The 22,011-nt window shown below is 44.9% G+C and overlaps 1 protein-coding gene across 2 annotated transcripts in view; it reads right to left on the bottom strand.

Moving 5' to 3' along the window:
• Positions 1–22,011, bottom strand: part of Tnfaip8 (TNF alpha induced protein 8) — a 112,083-nt gene that overhangs the window by 54,431 nt on the left and 35,641 nt on the right. Inside the window, exon 1 of one of the 2 annotated variants that reach the window (XM_029471915.1) lies at positions 6,618–6,993. The exons of the other annotated variant lie outside the window; for it this stretch is intronic. Within the exon in view, the coding sequence (XP_029327775.1) occupies positions 6,618–6,630 (13 nt within the window). The 5' untranslated portion in view covers positions 6,631–6,993. Of the gene's footprint in view, positions 1–6,617; positions 6,994–22,011 lie in introns of those variants that run through there. 2 annotated transcript variants of the gene reach the window in all.

Genomic DNA, 22,011 nt, shown 5'->3' with positions numbered 1-22,011 from the left:
AAAGTCAGTCACACACACAAAAAGAAATGATAAAAAGCTCACATCCATAAAATCTGGTGTCTCTCACTCTGAGTAAACACAGCAGTGACCGCCAGTCATCGGGCTTCCATCCCTACCTGACACTGTGTTGGCCAGGCATGTCTTCCTTTGCTTCCAACTCCAGTGCTGCTAAAGGGATTTATACCAGCAGTTCTCAAGCTGTGGGTCACAACTCCTTTGGTGGTGGTGGTGGGGGTGGGGGGGAGCGTGTCATGTTTCAGATATCCTACATATCAGATATTTACTATGATTCATAACAGTCGCAATGAAATAGTTTATGGTTGGGGGTCATCACAGCACGAGGAACTGTATTAGCGGTCTCAGCATTAGGAGGGTTGAGAAGCACTGATGTACACAGTTCATCACAAGCCTCTGGACTTCCAGTTTCTTTCTTGGCAGTTGTTGACACTTTGGGATTTGCTGTGAACCACTCAAATGCCTATCATAACATCTTGCCGGCTGGGGTGAGGCCAGAGCTAGCCACTACAGGTGAATTGTTGAGCAATAAGATTACTGATGTACAGTAAACCACAACAGTGCGCAACACTGCAATCACACTACAAAACAGAAGTGGGAAGCCACCTTGAGACTTGCCAGTCCCTGGACAAAAAAACACAACCAGGCTTTGAAACCACTTCTCCAGAGACGACTGCTGGGAGTCACCCACTGATTTGGTCTCATGTACCCTGTTCCTGGACTGCTGCTGCTGACATTTGAGTGTTCCAGAATACAAGCCTGGCAGCCAATATCCTATTCCGGCTCGGCAAGGGCAGTAATTCCATTCTGTGAACTGTGGCCAGGAAGGTGGCCACTTTCTGGTTTACAAACAACAACAACACTTGGAGCAATTCACCCCTGGCACTCCGCCAGCCTCTTCATAGCTAATTTGTAGCATGCAATAGAGAGATGGTGCCATGGCCTGTCCGTGTGTATGGGTCCTCACAGAGAGGAGCCAAGTCTCTTCTGCAGTTACCTATAACTCAGTTCCTCAAAATACAGCCTACCACTGCCTGCAGAAAACCCAAGAAACCCAGAAAGCTAACATTCAAAGACCAGTTCGTTTCCTCATTCTTCAAACTTGTTTTTAACAGATGGGGAAAATGGGCCCACGAAGTTCATGCGACAATAACCAAAAGCCCATCACACAAGTTCCTTCTCAGCAGCTAGACAAGTGAGCCTCAGGAGTCTGGACTGTTGCCTCAGGAGCTCTGTGGTGCCCTGCAAGTAGCCTCCTGGAACACCAGTAATGACACTTGGCCCCACCCTCTGAAATCTCACCCAGTATCCCTGGCCACTCCAGCTTTTCACTGGGGTTTGAGCCAAAGCCCAAGGTATTCCTTGTTGTGGCTGGCCCTCTGTGCATTAATTTCCTTCTGGAACATAGCGGGATGACAGCCGACTGAGGACAATGCTCCAGAGTCTGACACACGAGCCAGGGAATTCATCTAAAGAATAAAGTGGCACATCTCTGAGCCAACCAACTCACCCCAAAGCGGTATTTTCCTGACTCTATACTATATTCCCTGTCACCAGCCCTTCTTCTGTCCCCACCAGTCACTCTCAGGCAGGATTCACCTACAGCAAAAACAAACTCCTAACTATTCATGTGCAGTCTCAAAGGGTTTATATTTCCAAGGGCCTACTTATTTTTATTAAAGTGAATAAGATAGTCAAACACCATGACTAAGCTCATATATTTATAAGACTGGTCCTTGCAGGAATGTGGTTACACAGTTTTTTACAAAACTATCTAGGACTTACAGTGTTTATAGTGACGTGTACAATACCTTGAAGAACTGTCTATAATAAATTTTCTCTACTTACAATAAATACCAGTGTTGTCTATGTTACCTTGAAGATGCTTTATTGACCTTTGCGACTGTTTGTATGTGACCTATCATGATACAGTGGTCATGAGACTGGTGTTTTTGCATCTGATGGTAATCACTGGGAGTGGTCAATTGAGATGTAGTGAATAGGTTTATCCATTCACTATATCACCTTGGCCAGTCATCGGATGAGAAGCAACTTAGTTAGGGAACCTGAAGCAGACTGCAGGGCCGGATTCCTGGACTTCATCCCTCACTCACCGCTCAGGGGCTTCCTAACAGACTTCATACAGCCAGGTCCTATCCTATGGGGCTGACTGCCTCCCTCCTGACAGAGGGTAGAAAGGGCAAGATTTGTAGGGTAGGACGAGGTTCTGGAACAGTCTGAACAGGTAAAAGCCCCGTGTTCTGAAATGTAAGGACCCAGGAGTGAGGTCACGCATGACTTGGAGTTTTTCCTGGGTGCTGAAGGCATGTTCAGGAGCGCCCCAGCACGTGAGAGGTGAAAGACAGAATGCTATTAACTAGTTGCTGAGGAAAGGTGGCTAATCAACAATACATTACTAATACAGGAAGGGTGGGTCAGAGTCTGCCTTTGAGGATGCTCAAAATCAGCTGGGTTTAGGCGCTCATCTCTCTAATGCTATCATTCAGAAAACAAAGGCTGGAGGATCTAGGGTTAGATGCTAGCCTGCCTACATTAACAAGACCTTGTTTTCAAAAGCAAAAATTAAACAAATAGAACCAGAAAGTACTCAAGAGCCCATTAGGCGCGGCTTTCAACAAGAAACACAGCACACAGCCAATCACAATTCAGCACGCCCCACTCTGAGCACACAGCCAATCACAGTCTACCACGCCCACTCTGAGCACACAGCCAATCACTGCCTCTTTGCAGCCTCACCCCTGAAACTCAGACTCCCAACAGGACGACTTTCTGGAAGCTGATAGTCCTTTAGGGCTTTAACCAGCCTCTTTAGTAGCATCTTTAACAGGGCCCTTCCATGCCCCGTCTCCCACATGTAGCAAATACTTACGATGTTCCTGTTTATAATTTCTCCCAGCAGTCCCCTATTCTTAGATTCTCCGTACATCTGGCTAAGACTCCACTGGAGCTACTACCCTTTCGAAAATTATAAAGAAAAGATCGCACAGCTCTGGGCCCCCAGGCTCCCAAAGTAATCAAAGCACTTTACTCCAAGAACTGTTAACAAAGAAGGGAATTTAATGCTCATCCTTTAGGCTCAGTGAGATTTCATCGGTCGTTACAAAGAAACATGAAATGACCGTGGCTGGCAATTAAAAGGAAGAAAGGAAAGAAACTATACAAACAAGCATAAAAGCTCTTCCAGACGTCCTGAGTTCAATTCCCAGCAACTACATGGTGGCTCACAACCATCTACTAAGGTAATCTAATGCCCTCTCTGGCATGCAGGTGTCCATGCAGCGTGAGCACTCATACATTAAATAAATAAATCTTAAATAAGTGAGAGATGGTGGGTGATGGTTGATTATGGTTGTCATGATGATCGTAACGACAGTGGTGAGGTAAATCTCACATCTATAAGATGAACTCCAAGAGGAGGAGAAAGAACCATACAAGAGATCCTAGGACACACTCAATACAAGATGAAAATACCCTCTGTCACTTTCTTCATTGGACGTAGGACACAGAATGACTAAACAAGAGGAGACACTGCAGGTGACATCTCAAAGTCACCTTTTTCTGTACTTAGCACTGGTCAGACCAACATCACACAATGATATTGGAGGACTTGGCCCATATCCAGAGGACAGCAGTCGTAAGATGTAAAGGAATGCCAAGGGGGAAAATGGTTTGAACTAGCTCATCATATACAAAAGGCAAGGGCAGGCAAAATCTTTCCAGGAAACGCTGCATTTGGTGGCAGTGAGTTGACCCCCTTCTGAACTTCCGCTTTCAAATTAATCTTAAATACTATCTGATGCTCAATCTCCTTTTCCTGACAGCTTGGGACTACTGTGGACATTTCATCCTATGTTAACTAGGCCCAAGTAATCTAATCATAATTCGGGTGAAGCATAGGTCATCCATCAACTGACTGGTAGAGAATTATCATGAAAATACAAAGGATTTATCTTCATTCCCCCAAATAGATAGGCAATGTTGGCACAACTGTCCTTTGGGCTTGAAGAGAAAGAGCCATTGTTGTGGTGGCTTCATGGATAACGGTGCACTGGGGTAACGACAAAAGGTAATCCTACAGAAACATTGATGCTAGAGGAGCCCAGTGCACTTGGAAGCCTGAGGCTGTATGCGGCCACACAGCCCTGCCCGTGTGGACAGAGTGGTGGAAAAGTGGACCTCGGATCCAAATGAAACAGGGCGTTGTGACCTCAAGGCCTTTGCAGCTGCTTGCATTCTGCCTAGAACATTCACAACTACAATCACTTATACGACTCATTAACACATATGCATATAGACATGCATGTACACACACACACACACACACACACACACGGACGGACGGACGGACGGACGGACAGGGACAGGGACAGGGGCAGGGACAGGGACGGGAAGAGAGAACAAACTATTTCCCTCCCCATGTTTAAATTTTCCTATTCTTAGCACATAGTATTGGCTTATTATATATTTTACATTTATAAAGTTTGGTGTCAGCCTCTTTCAACTACAACAGCGGCTCTCCAAGAGCAGGCGTTTCCTTTTGCCTAGTCTACCTCTGTATCTTCAGGCCCTGAAAGGATGACTGGGATCCACAAGGAGCACGGCGTGTGCGTGGAAAGAAAGACAGCAGTGCCAACCTCTCGTTTCTTTGGCTTTCAGTCCTGTGGGCTGTGGTACCCATGATCACAGGTCTCTCCTTCTCCACTAGCAGGATTTATTTTGTAACCACAAGAGAAAACAAGACAACGCAAGAGAAGACCTTAAGGGCCAGTGGTGACATGCTTTCACTCCACTGCAGAACTGCGCAGGCGCATGCCCGATAGCTCTGTAAATAGTAACACTTGGCCAATAAGAGTTCCTGATACCGCCATCTGGCTTCAAATTTCCAGTGTCTAAATTTTAGCATTCCCAGTGAGGAAAGTACCTCCATCTGCTCTAACTCTTCACTTAGAAGACCCAAGGAAAACAGAAGTGGTGCCCCCCCTTGCGCATCTCAGCTCATTCCACTAGAGGGCAACATGAGATGTGTTGGGATCCACGGGGCAGGGGAGTGGGCGGGTGGTAGCGGGGAGAGCACAGCCAAGCCCCTTGGCCCATTGGTTCTCTGCTAGGCCCGCACTCTCTTTTTTCACAGGATTCTGCTTATTTTCATTTGCTAACTTATACTCTGCTCTCTAGTGCTTCATGCTAACCCATGAAATCAACAGCCCTGAAAGGTTTACATGTAGTTCATTCTGCCAAAGTGCATCCCTTCCTTTTGGAAGTCTCCCCAAAACACACTTCTCCAAGACCATCCCAAGCAAAGCTGGCTCTGACCCCAGTTGTATAGACACCACGACATCAGTCATAGAAGCATGCCAGTGTGTGTGTGTGTGTGTGTGTGTGTGATGTGTACTACATAAACATAAAGCGGGCAGAAGGTCACATGCATAGTTCTGCACACCCAGAAGACACATATTTATCTTATATAATTAATGTGCGAGTGACCACACTTTATCCAAAGTTATGACTCTACAAAATAGTATTGGTTGCCAAAGGTTCAATTAATGAACTGAGACAAGTTACCTCAGCACCTACCTATGTCTTTCAATTTCTAGTTCTTTCTACTAGTCACTTAAGCTCTACCAGGTACTTTTCCTTTTCCTTTCCCTTTCCTTTCCTTTCCTTTCCTTTCCTTTCCTTTCCTTTCCTTTCCTTTCCCCTTTCCCTTCTTTCCCTTTCCCTTTCCCCTTTCCTTTCTCTCTCTCTCTCTCTCTTGACCAACTCTCGCTGAAAATCCTTGAATTCACTCTCTTCCTGCTTCAACCACCTAATTGTTGGGTTTACAGATTATTCCTCCTCACGCTTGCTCCCCCCCCAAGCCTTAAATATAAAACCTTTAGATACATTTATATAAGTGCTATGCACAGACCTGTAGAGACATGCATATAAAAAAAAATAACTTTAAAGGATGTTTGAAAAGTTCTTTCATTTCAAATCTTGACAATTTTTAAAATTTATTTTAAAAATCAAATTGTTTTGATTTTTGATTGTTTGGAGCAACAGTGTAGCTACAAACCTAAGGTATTATTCTTAAGAGGCAAAAGGTTTTCTATTTGGATAAAGTTGTTCTTTGGATATAAGGGAAAAAATAAGAGCAATAATATTCTCACCAGCAGTTACAAAATGGGGAAGAGAGATAAACTGGGTGTTTACAGGTTACAATGCCACGGACCCCTGGGAATCAGAGGTATTCTACAGTTCACAAATTCAGAGAAATATAGAAAATAAACTGAGGATCTTAAAAAAAAACCTATAAAATCTTAGAGGCTATGTTTCTGAAACTTTTTAAAGATTCCGTTTGTTCTCAAGTAAAATTACTTATCTGTACTATGCAGATGCCATTTTGACCATAATCCTCATATCTCTCAGATTAACACTGGCTCCCACAGACAGGAAGAGCCCTTGATTAGTGTACATAGCCCCTCTAAAGCCATAACCAAACATTAGCCCCTTGCATACAGCAGTACCTTAGGCATCTGAACTTCCCACCAGACCCCACCAAACGCTGCACCCAACGTTGTCTGAGAACAGTCTTAACTCACCCAGTCTCGGCATTTTCTCCCTGTGCTCGTGAGGAGGCCAGTGTCAAAGTATGTCACACAAGCTTGAGGGACATCCACGGTCCCATCTCTCAAGTTGATTCACCCCAGCCTTCCAGGAAATTCACCACAAGCTTACCACACGAACCAACAAGCCAGCATACCGTAGGTCATCAGTGGTCACTTTAGAAGCTGTCCTGCTTGTTATTCAGGGTGCTGCAGTTTGCAGTTTGTAGAGGATGTGTGAGGCACCTCTTAATTGTGCTGTCACAGAGGTCTCTGCATTCACACAGAGAGGATGGATCGAGGCTGCCTGAGTTCCCTACCTGTGAGCTACGCTACACAGAAACACAAGCTTACTGTGCTAGGCACATGGGCAAAATTAAAAAAAAAAAAAAAAATTCAAGCAGAACAGGAAGTCTGCTGTTCCAACAGGCTAGGGGGGAAAAGCAGAGACTTAAAAGAAAAAAAAAAAAGTAAAAGACAAAAGGGTGTGGCTCCATTCACAGATGTCTGGAGAGGAAATTTTAAAAAACAACACCCCATTCCTACCTAGCTTGTACAAACATGAATGAAGGTCTATTAATAGGAAGAATTGCTCAGAGGTGTTCTTGTTCTTCGGAGAGCTAGGGAACATGGTGACAGCAATGTTACTGCTTAAAATCGTTAGCTTTTGGCTTGTGAAGAGAAGGATGGATAAAGAATGGGCACACACAAATACACACACATATGTATGCAACATGCATGTCTCCACAGAAATGATCTAGGAGTGTCCTTACTATCTATTTACTTTCCTGTGGATTAGGAAATCATCATGGCTGACAAACCACCTCAGATAAGATTCTGCCCATACTCGAAGCACGCTACTTAGGGGTGTGAAGCCTTCTCCTGGGGACCTTAACTGTGAGCATAGGCTCTTCCTTTAAACCCTCCAGCTACAAATTTCTAATTTCTTGGTATTATTTTGTGATAGCTACTTACAGTTAATACCATCCTTGGCTGTGTTTCTCTCTTAGTCCCCCAGGTAGTTGTGTTTGGATTTTACTCTTATCTTTTCTAGTATTGATAATCTGGCTCGAGTTACCGGGCACCCAGCAGGGAAAAAAAAAAAAAGATATACAGGGAAATAGAATTTGCTAGACCTGGTTCAAATTCCATTTCTGCTGGTCTCTGGTTTATAGGCTCCCAAGTTATTTAACCTGCCTGAACAACTTTGCACCTGTGCAAAATAAAAGTAATACAGCCAACCTCAGAGAATGGTTACTGCAGTTTAAAGAAAACCATGCAAAGCGAATAGCAGACTGCCTTACACATAGCGACTTCCAGCAGCAACAGGAACTACAGATGACATGAACTTAAGTGAAATGACCTGTTAATTGGGGGAGTGACCTAAAGGAAAGGAACTAAATGTCAATGTACAAATACAGACATATGTTTATTATTTATTATATTTCATATATTTACATAATCATGTGGGAGGACGTTACAAAGTTTGTGTTTTAGAAGCCACCTTTTTATACTCACAAAAATATTCTCTCTCCAAACTCTGGCTGGCCCAGAATGATACAAAACCTCATCGGTGACAAGAAAATGTCAAGAGAAATCTGTTCCCAGAAGTTCAAGATTCTGAAGCCCAGGGACTTTCTAAACTTGGTTTATTGATATACTCTAGGGTAATTAATAAAGAGCCATGCCTAAATGGAGGGAAGATCTCCCACATCCCTAAAATGGCCTTGGTGATAGTGTCATGGCTGGGTTGTTACAAGGCCCTGCTTTCTCCACATTGCTGATGATGGAGGTACACAGTGAGGCTCTGGGAAGGGGAGGCTGGAGGAAGACTCCTGCAGCTCACATCAACACCAAGCAAGAAAGAGAAGGCTGTAAGCATCAGATCCTCAGGTAGTATACCCAGCAGGACATCCCTGGTCTCAGAGAAGTCCAGACAGTGGGACATTACCGGAAAGCAAGGTGCTTGGATGGATGGCGCCCTTCTTTGCCAACTCCCCTCTTCCCTCACATGAGATCTCAGCACTAGGTCATCCATGCTTGGATCTATTCATTGTGGTTTAATTGTTCCAGCATTCAGAATTATATCCTGCTCAAGTCATGTTAGTTGGTTAGAAGAGGGTGGGTGGGTGGGCACAGGCAGAGGAAGACTGTCATGTCATGATCTGTGGAACAGCCCAACCCCCCAGGGTAGCCCGTGTACAAAATAGTTAACCCCTTTGCCTTTGAGGATATTAATACAGCTCTTCCTTAAGACTTGGATGGGTTCATAGATCAGTATTTGTTATGCTGTCCAGGGCAAATGCATCCTCATGCTAATGGCAAGAGGGGAGCTCACAGAATTTCCAAACCTGGACACTAGTTGGTGACCTAGTGGCCAAAGAATGTGCCCAGACTAGATCCTGATAAGATAATTCGTATTCAAATATGAGTTACTCTTGATCTCCAAGTCTCCCCCCTCCCCTTGCCTCTATCTGATCTTTTTTGGCAATACCAGGGATCAAAGCCAGAGTCTTGTCTAGGATGAGCACACTTCAGTGGAGGCACAGGGCTGTTGAAACTCTCCAGCGTACAACTGCATCGGCAGTCATGGAGATGCCAAGTAACACGCTGACACTGAGTGAGCGCCACCACCACCACCCCCGGATTCCAGGGCCATCCATCAGAGGTTTCTGCATGTCTCCGCAGCCGCATGATGGTGGCCGCTAGAAAATCAGCTGTACTATGTGCTGTCTAGCAACTCTCAGCAAGAAAAGAACCATTTACACCTAAATCCTCCCTACACCCAGGGGAAATGCGTGCCAGTCTCAATCTCCATAGAATATGGCAGAGCAAGAGGGCAAGCAGCAGCAAGCAAGGCTCTGCGGCACAGGGCAGGGCTGAGAAGAACAACCGTAAGGCCAACTCCTCCTACCCTTCCAGAACTATCTCCAGACACACACTCTCGCTCTGGCCTCATTTCAGTGGCCGCGGACCATGAAGAAACTTCCTGTGCTGCCACCCACATCCTTATCAGCAGCACATTGAACACAATCACCACCACGCTGGTGCCTGCACGCAAAAGATACCTTCCCTTATTACATACGACTTTTCAAGCCTTAGAGGGAACTGGAAACATTCACAGAACACCTTGACCTTTATAGTCTGGTATTCCCAAGACGATGCCCAGCCCATTGTGCACAAAGCTGAGACTGCCAACATCAATGTCATTTTCTGTCTTAGTGTTCAGCTTCCTCTGACCCCATCAGTCTTCTTCCCGCCCCCTCTTTCCCGGTCCTACCTAGCTTTGCCAATGGCCCACTGAAAACCATGATTGAACCGGACTGCTCTCCTCTTCTCACTTTGCTCTTCTTCAAGAAGGAGGAAGTCATTGGAGAAGAGGCAAAGAAGGTGACCTGATAGAACTGTTCCAAGAGACTTAGTGCCTGAGACTGCTACATGCTCAGAGGTGCCCTCCAGAAATTTCATTAAAGACAATGCAGATAGATGTACCTGGGGGATAGCCTACCTTTGCATGAAGCCCAGCGTCCAAGGCTAGTCATATTCAGAGAAAGCCTACTGTTGAATGGCCAACAGCTGCCCCACCGTGAGAGCAGGATGCTTCCCCAGGCCCTAGGAGGTGGGCAACATCTCCAGAAAAGGACTCTAAGCGCCCTCTAACTCTCTCATCTTGTTAGGATTGTGATTCGTGGGTGTATCAGGTTTTTGCCTCTCTCCAGATTCCTTGGCTTTCCCTCTGCATATCACTCCACACACACACACAAAAGTCCTTGGCTCATCAGATAACACAATGGGGACAGTCTGGGAAAATAAATAGAACACCTGGAAATCTCCCCTCCTGGACCTCTTAGAGTAACAAGCTAAACTGGGCAGCTGTTGCTGGGGCCAGCAATGGCACAAGTATCAAGGTTGGGGTGGAGATTTCCCGTGTCCATTGCTGCAGCAGCTGCCATTCAAAGCCTTCCACCCAAGCAGCTGCTCAAACAGTGGCTCTCAATCTGTGGGTCATGAGCACTTTGGAGGACTGCGTATCAGATACATCACGGTTGATGACAGTAGCAAACTTACAGTTATGAAGTAGCAACAAAAATAATTTCAAGGTTGGGGGGGGGGTCACCAAACAGGAGAAACTGTATTAAAGGTTCCCAGCATTAGGAAGGTTGAGAACCACTGTGCTCAAAGAGCAAATGTGAGGTTTTGGGCCTTTCAATTAGGTATTATTTGCTGCTATAGTTTCAAGTATACATCGTATCAGAACATTATTCTTTTGGTTTTCCTTAGGGGCTTGTTCTTTTGGTATTTCCAAAAGCTTTGCTACCATCTAACCAGGTCTCGCAAGCCAAGAAGATGAGTCAGCAGGGAGACTGACAGCCAGGCCCCAATCACAGTGCTGGTGTTGAATGGCCAAGAAGCGAGCATGTCTGGGGACTCAGTGAACAGGGACGTCTGTCTTCTTGTACGATTCATTTATACCCAATCCTCTTCTCACTTGCACCACCAGTGAAAACACTAAATCAGCATTCTGAAAGCAGAGAAATGCCAGGTTCCAGCTGCAGCAACTCTGCTCGTACTTGGATGTGGTTTCTTTTCTCCTGAGCTGAAGAGAAGCAGTGCCCTGGGCTTTTATAGCGTTCTCACACCACAATCCTTCACACAGAACAGAACGGGATCCCTAGTAATAAATTTTAAACTAATTAAATTCTCAATTGGCTAAGAGAAGCTCTTCAGCCTTGGAGTAAATCTCCCTATGCATTTCTGGAAATTCTATTTAATGAGGCAACACAGAATATTTTCCAACCTGACGTCAGACATTTCCCAAGCCCCCTGCCTTGGCAGCCTGGCTGGCCATTGCTTCTGATGGCTTCTCATTGGTGCTGCCCCCAACTGGCTTCTGTAAACCTTTCCCACATCGTGTCAAAAGGTGGTTCCCTGAAGACACAACATCTCAGAGATCCCAGCGGAGTATTTCCAGTCTCCCTGGAGGTCAGAACACCTTGGTCATTATATGGTATATGGGCCTATTTGAAAGCACAAATTTTTTAAAAATGTAAAAAAAAAAAAAAAAAAAAAAAAAAAAAAAAAAAAAAAAAAAAAAGCACCTTGTTTGCTAGTGCTTGCCAGAGAGGATGATGTATCAAGCCATTCTGGGCCCGAGTCCATCAGTATGCAGAGCTTGTATGCTATGCACAAGTTCTCCACAGCCTCCTCCCCAATGAAATACCTTTCCAGTAAAAGATGGAAGCAGACTGCATCTCATCCCCTGCAAAGTGGTTAGAGTCCCCTTCCTTTCCACTAATACAGACCTACTCCAGAAGATGAGGACACAGGAGGCCCAAGTCCCCTGTCCAGTGCTATTCTACCATCCTTGTCTGTCTTGTTACTGCCAGTGAGAGCCCATATAACAGTTTAATCTGGAAAATGTCAATTGACGCTTGGCGCTTGCCGAATATAAGGCTAACTCAGAAGCGAGGACTCCGTGAGGAATCAGCTGCCCTACAAACTGACACTCGATGAGGGAAAGAGGCTGGCCAACAAGTGAACACTCACGTAAGTAAACAACCTATGTGGAGCCACAGGCATGAAGAAGGAATCGGGATGGAAACACCCTGTGGCTGTGACATTGATGGTGCATATCCAACAGCAAAGGACTAGCAGTCTGGCAGCAAGCAGAACTGGGCTCCAGCCTGAGACAGGGCATGCATGGCTAACTGTGGGAGGTGGAGTCAGGAAGGCAGGGCAGGGCAGGCTATGAATGCACTGTTGGAAGCAAGGTATGAAAGGCAATTGTGAGCTAGGCAAGGGCTGGTATACACAGCTCATTTAAGACACTGTTGGAAATGTATACCATCTGGGGGGAACGTGACACAAGACAAATGCCTGGAAGGCAAGGTGGCAATACGGATCAAAAAATCTTACAACTCCACCATCCCTCTGAACCACGTCCAAGCGCACAGTCAATGAGACGGATAAGAATGTAGACAGCTATTATATTAAAAAAAATGTATAGATTATGACAAACAATGAGGGCAGAGCTACTTGGTGTGGTAACACTGGTTATCAGGGTTACTGGGATGCCAAAGCAGGTGGATAGAGAAGTCAGGGCCAGCCTGAGGGGCCTCACTGAAATGAGATCAAGTGACTGGGGTGGGGGAGGGTGTGAAGGGAAGACCCAAGTATCTAAATACCATACTCAGAGCAGGGCACTTCCACAGATTGGCATGCCACACAGCCTTCAAATAGACCTTGCATTTGAGGACATGGAGACCCTTCACAAAGGCTGTAAAACAATACACTGAAGCAGAGGGCTTGCGAGAAGGTTCCCTGGCTAAAGGAGCTTGCAGCCAAATGTGACAAACACCTGAGTTTGATCCTGAGGACCCACATGGTACAAGAAGAGAACCAGCTCGAAAACACTGTCCTCTGACCTTCACACGTGTATCATGGTCTGTATGAGATTATAGGAAACAGTATAGAGTCTTTGTGGGAAGGAAAGGACCTAGACTAATGATATGTACAAGTATATTCTCTGGACTTTTAAACAAGTTATTTATTGTACTTTATATGTCTAAGTGCTTTGTCTGAATGTATGTATGTGTACGACACGAGTGGTGCTTTCGGCCTGAGGACACCAGAAGAGGGCGCCAGATTTGGTTTTGTGCTGCCGTCTGGGTGCTAGGACCCAAACCCAGGTTCCCGCGGCAAAAATAGCAAGTGTTCTTCCTAATGGCTGAGCCATCTTTCCAGCCCCAGTATGTTCCTTTTTAAGTGGGAAGAATAAGATGGGTTTTTGTCTGTCTGTCTTGTTTTTGTTTTCTTTTGTCAGAGCATACTTGACAAATACACTCCACAAACATGATACTCTTCTAATGAGGGAGCAATGTATTGTACTCTTTTTATGTAATGTAATGTCCATTCAGCCAAGGCGCCCTGCTCTCCCCGGAAAGCAAAGGTGCCTCAGCTCCCATGGGCTGTTTTGTTGGGCAGCTTCCTGGATTCAAGACTCAGTGGCCAAAGACGACAGAATCAAATGATTTGCTAGCATGATACTCTTCTAATGAGGGAGCAACTGTAAATGACAAAGAAATATGCCAGGAGCCTATGTTATGATAACTTAGAAGAAACAGAGGCTCAGCAGGACAACCTGGTATCTTTTCAGGGAATCTTCAAGCAAAACAGAAAAAAAAAAAAACAAAAAAAAACCATAAAGCCTGCCTAACACTTGGGGCAGGAAGTGTGTCATTTCTGCCTGGCTGGCCCTTCTGACTCAGCATGGCCATTCAGGTCCTCTGATCTTTGTGGTTTGATGACAGATAGGAGCTGAGAGGAAGCTGGCTTCTCCCAGCCCAGGGAGAACCTGAACTGCTGGGCCTGGAATCTTCTAAGGAGAGGAACTTGACCTGGGGCGTTTTAGAATCCATACAACCAAGAGTGGTCCCTTACCTTTTTACTGTTACAAGTAAAACATGACTAAGTTCTGGTCTGTTGCTTAGGAACGAGAGAGGGCCACACAGGGCCCAAACACTGTTGCTCTTCCTTCCCAAACAGGTTTGGAAGTTTAATAAATAGTCTGGACAAGTCGCAGCAAGTCTCCGGCATTCAGAGTCTGACTTACCACAGACAGAGTTGGAAAGCTTCTGAGAGCCCAAGTCCATTCAGCCAAGGCGCCCTGCTCTCCCCGGAAAGCAAAGGTGCCTCAGCTCCCATGGGCTGTTTTGTTGGACAGCTTCCTGGATTCAAGACTCAGTGGCCAAAGACGACAGACAGAATCAAATGATTTGCTAGCATAGAATCCCACACACTTCTCTTAGTTCTGAAAACTACAAGCAAAGGAAAGAAACATACACAGAACCAGGAATCAGAAGGAAGCAGAGACTCAGGAAGGAAGTCCTTAGCAGGCTAGGGAAAATTAAATTAGAATTTGAGGATCTTGACAACCACTATCTAGACGGCTACTACCTTCTCACTTTCATTCAACCCAGATTTCTCAAGGTCTTGGTGTGCCCTAAGCTAAATTACAGGATAAATGATAAACACCAGGGCAGAGGAGGCTGTCTGGGCAGGAGGTGTTTGTGAATAGGGACAGGCACTCTTAAGGAATGCCACAAAATAGAGCCAATTTGGGAACGAGTTACTACAAATCTTACGAGCCCTGTTAAAATGCTGCAACTGTAGAAAACCCTAATGCGGCACCTCCAGCCTGGGAATGAAAGAATCGGAGGGATTTTTACACTAGGAGTAGCACATGGAGCCGCGCAGGGTCAGAGATCGAGAGTCAATCAACAGCGTTGAAAGCCATCTAGGTCCAGTCTGGTCTTGGCTGGTCAAAGTGATCATCCACACTGCAGAGATGCTATGGGTACTCAGTGAAAGAAGGGACAACACTGGTAGTTCACTGGAGTCAAAGAAACACTAAAGCAAGACGCTGCCCAGGCTTCCGGCTCACTTGCTGAGGAGAAAACCAGACAGGAAGGCAAGGTCAGTGATCTTCACAGTGAGAGAGTGAGTTGCCCTCGAAACACGTTCCAGGCAGACACAGGAGTTGAGGATGCAGATAAGAGCTTCGTCCTGAAATATAAATGTGGACGCCATTGGCACGTAGAGAATCTGAAGACCTGGAAATAGACGTGACCTCGAGGGAGAGGGTGGAACGAGGGTAAAGAACACCAACAGAGCCTGAGAAATGGCAGTGCTTGCTGAAGGGCAGAGCCAAGCAGAGCAGGGGGCGGTAGGGGGAGGGGAGGCAGAGAGGAGCTCAGCAAAAAAGGAAAGCAGGGGTTGACCAAGGACCAGCCTATCGACATAGCACAGGGACAGAGAGCAGAAGCACCCTGAGTGGTCAGGAAGGGAGAAAGTGCAAGGTGTCCACCCCTCACTAAACCAAGGGCCATGGTCACTTCCTTCCTCACACCTGTGTATTTCTAGAGTCTTCCGTCAAGAAGCCAATGAGACTAGCTTTTGAGATAGGCTTAGCAGTAGGTGCTGCTGGTAGCCCAGGAGAGGAAATGACCAAGCAGAAGGGCTTAGGTGACAAAACACTATGGCCTCGGGGAGTGGCAGACCACTATTCAGTCACAAGTACTGACGGGCCATTGACTAGTAGATTAGCACTGTGTCAGGAAGGGATGGTGACAAAAGATCTGTGGCCACCCACCGGCATGAGGCACAAAAATAAACCCAGCAACACAGTAGAGAGGCTGAGCGGAGAGTTTTGGCCCTTTTCTGTTTCCTTACTGGGTATAAATAATGGCTCCATAATCCAGGGGCAGACTTGAGCCTTAGCCTAACCCCATACAGCTGTGTGCCCAATTTATTTATAGCTGTATTAAAATACTATCTTTAAAGATGCAAACATTCAGATTTTTTAATCTGGCTTTGCAGTTTTTATCTTATTTGTCAATTTAATTTTGGAATGTTTTCTGTATTGTGTGCATGTGTAGGGGTATATATGAGTGTATGGGTGTGTGTGTGTGTGTGTGCGTGTGTGTGTGTGTAAGCCACAGATGAGTATCTTCTTCAATTCTCTCTCCTTTATTTAATTATTTGTACTGAGACAGGATCTTTCAGTGATTGACTAGACTGGTTGACCAGCAAGCCCCTGGGTCTGCCCCTGGGGTCTTTCTGTCTCTGCTCCGCCAGTTCGGGGATAAGAGACATGTCACCACCTCTGACATTTTGCCTGGGAGAAGGAGGTACTGAATTCGGGTTCTCACTCTTGTTCAGCAAGCACTTTATTGACTGAGCCCTGGACCAAGGTCAGCTCATTGCCTGAGCCCTGATTTTTTTGTTTGTTTGTTTGCCTTTTATATTCTCTGAAGATTGTTTGTAGTGTTGAGAACCTTCCCTAAAACTTGTCATGAGAACCATTACCAAGGTACTTAATAATGGCAACTGGCAACAAACAGCCTAGTGTTACTTGGCATGAAAACGTGAATGAGCATGCATGAATGCAGTGTGTGCATATATGTGTGTGAGTCTCTGTGTGTGTGTGTGTGTGTGTGTGTGTGTGTGTGTGTGTGTGTATGTGAGAGAGAGAGAGAGAGAGAGAGAGAGAGAGAGAGAGAGAGAGAGAGAGAGAATGTATATGTTGTGTTAGGGGTCGAAGACAGACTAGAATAAAAGAAAATTAAGTTACTTCTTAAAGACTGAATAGACCAAGTCCAAACCATGGACTAAAGATAGATTAGAACACAAGGCTAGAGTTTGTTCAGTTGTTAAGATCCTGTCTCGGTCATTGTTCCATTGCTTTGAAGAGACACCGTGACCAAGGCAACTGTTAAAAAAGAATTAAATTGGGAGGCTTCCTTACATGGGGTTAGTCCATCATAACCAATTATGGCAGGAAACATGGGGGCAGGTACACGGGCATGGTGTGCTGGACAAGTAGTTGAGAGTTTTACAGCCTGAATCACAGACAGGCACGCAGAGAGAGTAAGACACTGGGCTTGGAGTAGGCTTTTGAAATCTCAAAGCTCGCTCCCAGTGACGTACAACTTCTCTAACAAGAAGACACTTCCCAATCCTTCAAAAACAGTTCTTCACCTGGGAACCAAGCATACAAATATATGAGCCTATGAGGGGCCATTCTTCAAACTACCACAGAGCATGAACTGCTCTTTGCAGAGCACCTGAGTTCGAACCCCAGGACCCATGTCACATGGCTTAAGTTTACCGTAACTCCACCTTGAGGTGATTAAACACCCTTTTCTGGCCTCTACAGGCACTGTACTCTCAAGCATAAATCCACACATGAACATAGGCATATATACCAGTACCTACTACCTAGACTTTTATATATAATATTTTAGTTTTTATGCATGTATGTGTATATATTCATATATATGCATAACTAAAAAAATAAAATCTTTTTATAATACTATAAAACAAGATAGTGTGAAACAATTCCAGCTTCTTGGAAACCAGGATTATTGTACGTATGATAATGTAGCTCTCATTCCATATGTTTGTATATACTTCCAACATATTAAAAAACACTGAGGTGTATATGGAGTAGACAAATAAATTACATACATCAGATAGCTAGTATTAATGATACAGTAGGCAAATACAGACTAACATTAACTTCCTGTGGAACTGGGGATATAACTGGGTTGAGCATATGCCCTGCATGTGCAAGGTCATGGGTTCAATCCCCAGCAACCCCAAAAGAAACTGGATATTATAAGCATTCCTGAAAGTCTCACAGTTAAATAAAATTGAAAATATATTTCCCAACCTCCTTAGAAGAAAAGAAAGACCTCCCAGAGAACTTAAATTCAGACTTCTTTCAGGTCACTCCTCTGGTTTGGAAAGACCAGGCAAATTCAAACTGACTTGAAAGTGGTTCACTTGGCTAATTTCTATGGGTTTAATTTTCCTAACTTTGGTCTTCTTCCAAGTCATTAAAGTACGATAAATTTAGAAGACGAGACAGGGAGACTTCTGGCCCCAGACATGAGAACCTGGTACACCAGCCTCAAGGACAGGCTGCCAATCTGGCAAGTCCAGAAGAGACTGCAATGTACTGACAAAAAGTACTTCCTTACATATTCTTACCGAGGAAACAAAACTGTTTCCTACCTGCTGTGACTTCCCCATGAGAGGTACAAGCTCGGCTCTGGAAGCTCTTGGTTTCTGAAGTACTCTTTGTCATCCTTGGTTCTACTGGTATTTGGGGCCAGTTTAATTACATGATGTACTAGCTCCTGTGCACTAAAGAACGTTCTCGGCAGAGTCTCCCACTACCTAGATGCCAGAAGCACACTGTGACATCCACAAAAGTCTGTAGGCATTACCAGATGTCCCCGGGGGAAAGTCACCCACACTTGAGAGCTGTGTTCTAGAGCACTGGCTTTTAAATTTGGCTACACACTGGAAGCGCCACAGGAGTTTCTAAAAATACTGACTGGAGTTCCACCCTGAGAGGTTCTGATTTTACTTGTTTGGAGTAGGCCCTGGGCTTCTGAATCTGTGAAAGCCAGAGATCCCATCACACAGACAAGTGAAAGAATGTGTCCTGCAAAGCTATCGAATACCTCATCTGAACACAACACAAAATACATAAGACCAGCCCTCCCAACCCCCCAATTAGGATCCTTATAACCTTGGTGTTAGAGTCAACATGGTTGGAAGAAAATAAATGATCTGCAAACCTCTTCTCTCCTTCAGATGAACACCAACCAGTGAAACACTCCAGGGTCAACAACATAACCCAGTGTGTAAAAGTGCTTGCCACTAAGCCAGAGGACCTGAGTTCAATCCCTGGGAACCACACTAACCACATGGTACAAAGAAAGAACTGACTCCAGCAAGATGTTCTCTAACCTCTGTACAAACACCCAAACACACAGACAGACACACAACTAATTGATTAATTAATTAACTAATTAATTAATGGGGAAATATGCAAACAAATAGCAACAGAAGCACAGACATGCTAAGCTTTGGAATATTTACAAATAGCCTTAGGGGAATGAGACCCCAAAATGATAGCTCCACCATGATAAGAGACACACCTAAGCCAGCTTAAAGCAATGTCAAGTTTGTGAAAAATGAGAAACCATCTGTGAGCTGGGAAGACCCCCACAGGAACCACCTATGGGGGAACTTACGGCCCAGTAGATGGTACAGCTTGTGATTTGTCTGGGACCAACAATGTTTTACATGTATACAAAAGCTTCACAGCCACAAACAGGCCAAATGCCCTCCTCCCTCCATACTCAGCATCCTCTGCCAGCTTCCTCAGCATTCAACACCACTGGGCTTGGGTCCAGTCTTCCTGGAGAATGGCATGGCTCTACCCCAGAGGCACAGTTCCCCTGGGAGCTAATTCTCAGGCTCTGGGCTTCTCATCAAATGTGTGTCAGTCTCGGAGAAAGGCTAGGCTAAGAAAGGCTGCTGTTTCTTTAAGAACCAGCTGATATACGTGTGACGGGAATTCCTTTCCTATTAATAGTGACTGCTAACTTGTGTTGTATACTCATGACACATGCAGTACTCATATAAGCACCAAACATGCAATGCTATCTCACAGACTCCCATCAGCACTGTAGAGTAATTGCTATGAGCACATACATTTTAGAGACAAGGTAATTAAGGCTCCTGTGTTTAAGAAGCTCCCCAGAGGGAAAGCTGAGTATTGGCCCATTACTCTGTCCATTCAATGCTGCTCTCCCAATCGTCACTGAGGTTCTTTTAATATATGTGACGACTCTTAATACGGAAGCTAGAATATTAAAAGTATAATAATCAAAATAGGTATTTTTTCCAGGTTTTTAGCAGATAGCTGTTTTAGCAGGTGGTGCTTACTGTAAGCTAACTTCACCTTCTGCTCTAAAGTCTTACATCCTACCGAGTGTCTACAGGATTTTAATGAGCACATTTGCCTTCTCTGCATGAATGAACAGGCCGCCCTGCCCTGCAATCTCCTTCCACTTGCCCTCTTCATGGTCACATTTCCCTAACTTTACAAGTCTATACTCTTCCCAGTGAACAAACACACCCTCCCTCCGCAGCGGCGGCCTGCTGGTCCCTGAGAATCTCACTGATCTGAATCGGAACCACAGCTTCCCACTGAAGCAGCTTTCCTTTCCTTTCTTCTGTGAAAAATAAACACATTCTATACAAAATGTTTCTATGCTGAGTGCTCCCTCCATTGATCTGTTAGCAGGTTTTAAAAGTGTGTGTGTGTGTGTGTGTGTGTGTAGATATGCACCATCACACTTTCATCCTCATGGGCTGCCCCACCCCCTCTGTCCTCTCACAGGCTGGCCCTGAAGCCTCAACCACAAGATAAACTGCCCACTTTTAGCCCTTACACTGTTTCCTTTAGTGTCACCTTTTCATTTTAGCCCCAGAGCCATCTTGTGGACAGACAGATTAAACAGTGCTGAAGGTAGACCAGATGGCTCATCAAATAAGGCAATTGTTATAAAAGTATAATAGCATGAGTTCTGTTTCTGGAATTTACATTATAAAGAAAATGAACCAACTACTGAAAGTTGTGTTCCAACCTCCACAAAGATACTGTGGGAGAGTGGATGCTACACACACACACACACACACCTCTTTCAGGCAGTGTGAAGTAAACCACAGTGCCTCTGGCTACTAGCCCTCCCCTTGTTCATGCTTTCATCCTTAATCCTCAGCCCCCAGAAAATGCTGTAATCTCACAAGTAACACCTCCACCAAGTCTTTTTCCCTTTTCAAAAAAAGCTGAAAGCAAAATGTTTTGAAAACCCCACTCAGGTGTGGCAAGGGTGTCTATTCAGAGTGACAGGGGCACTCAGTGAAGCCATGAGTGGCCACATTCATCTCGGTTGGGTGAGCTTGGTACTTGCCATGCAGGGTGAGAAATCAGAATACTGAGCCTGCCGCAGAGCTGCTAATACAAAGGAAGGAAGCTGCGGTTTGAGCAAAGAAGGAAACTGCAGAAAAGGTTTCTGATCTCTGTGCCTCACAAAATGTAACCAAAAATGTGCACAGCTGTCTTCTTCAATACCAGATGCAGTTAGCAAGAAACAGTGTAACGGCTTTACCGCATCCAACCACATTGGCCTTTTTACGAGGCGCCATAAATTACAGGAAAGGGACAGAGTCACCTGCAGCATGGAGCAGCAAGGCTCTGCACCCTTCACGCGCTATATCCAGTCTTAAGAGAGACTGTAAAACGTTACATAGCCAAGAACACTTATCATGCCTGGATTACTTAAGACCTTAGGAGGACTCTTTCTGCAAAGGCAGCCTTTCAAAAGAGGCAGGGAAGCCCAGGCTGTACCCTGTGAGGCAGAGAAGCCCAGGCTGTACCCCACATCATGCATGCAGTCAGGAAGCCCATAAGTCATAGTAAGGGAAGAACACAGATAAAAGTCCAAACTTCCAACTTAAAAAACTGACTCGTGAAACCAAACCACTGTCAACCCTGAGAACCCAGAGGACAGTTCACAGATGGGAAACTGTGGAAATGTCAGCAGCAATGTACTCATTTACACTAAGCTATCATTTCGTGACTGCAACACCCAGTTTACATTATTACTTTAACGTTAATCAATAGATGGGCAAGATCCTTGAAATGTCGAGCCATAAGAAGTCAGTTCACCTCTAAATTACAGGAGTTGGAATCCATCTCTATATTCTGCAACTCTAAGTGGCATGACTGATTAAAGGTACAGTTTGTGGCTTGTTTTGTTTTGTTTTGTTTTGTTTTTTGGGCTTTTTGGGTTTTTTTTTTTTTTTTTTTTTTTTTTTTTTTTTTTTTTTTTTTTTTTGGAATTTTTTTTTGTTTTGTTTTGTTTTCCAGAGTTGGGGATCAAACCCAGGACCTTAGGTACAAGAATCACAATTTCATAGTTTTGTTTTGAGGAAGGATTATAATGTTATCTGTACATATCCATTC

This window comes from Mus caroli, chromosome 18 (genome assembly GCF_900094665.2).
Source record: "Mus caroli chromosome 18, CAROLI_EIJ_v1.1, whole genome shotgun sequence".
In the NCBI taxonomy this organism is placed as follows: domain Eukaryota; kingdom Metazoa; phylum Chordata; class Mammalia; order Rodentia; family Muridae; genus Mus; species Mus caroli.
The sequence above is the reverse complement of the archived record's forward strand: the minus strand, read 5'-3'. Positions and strand labels throughout refer to the sequence as shown.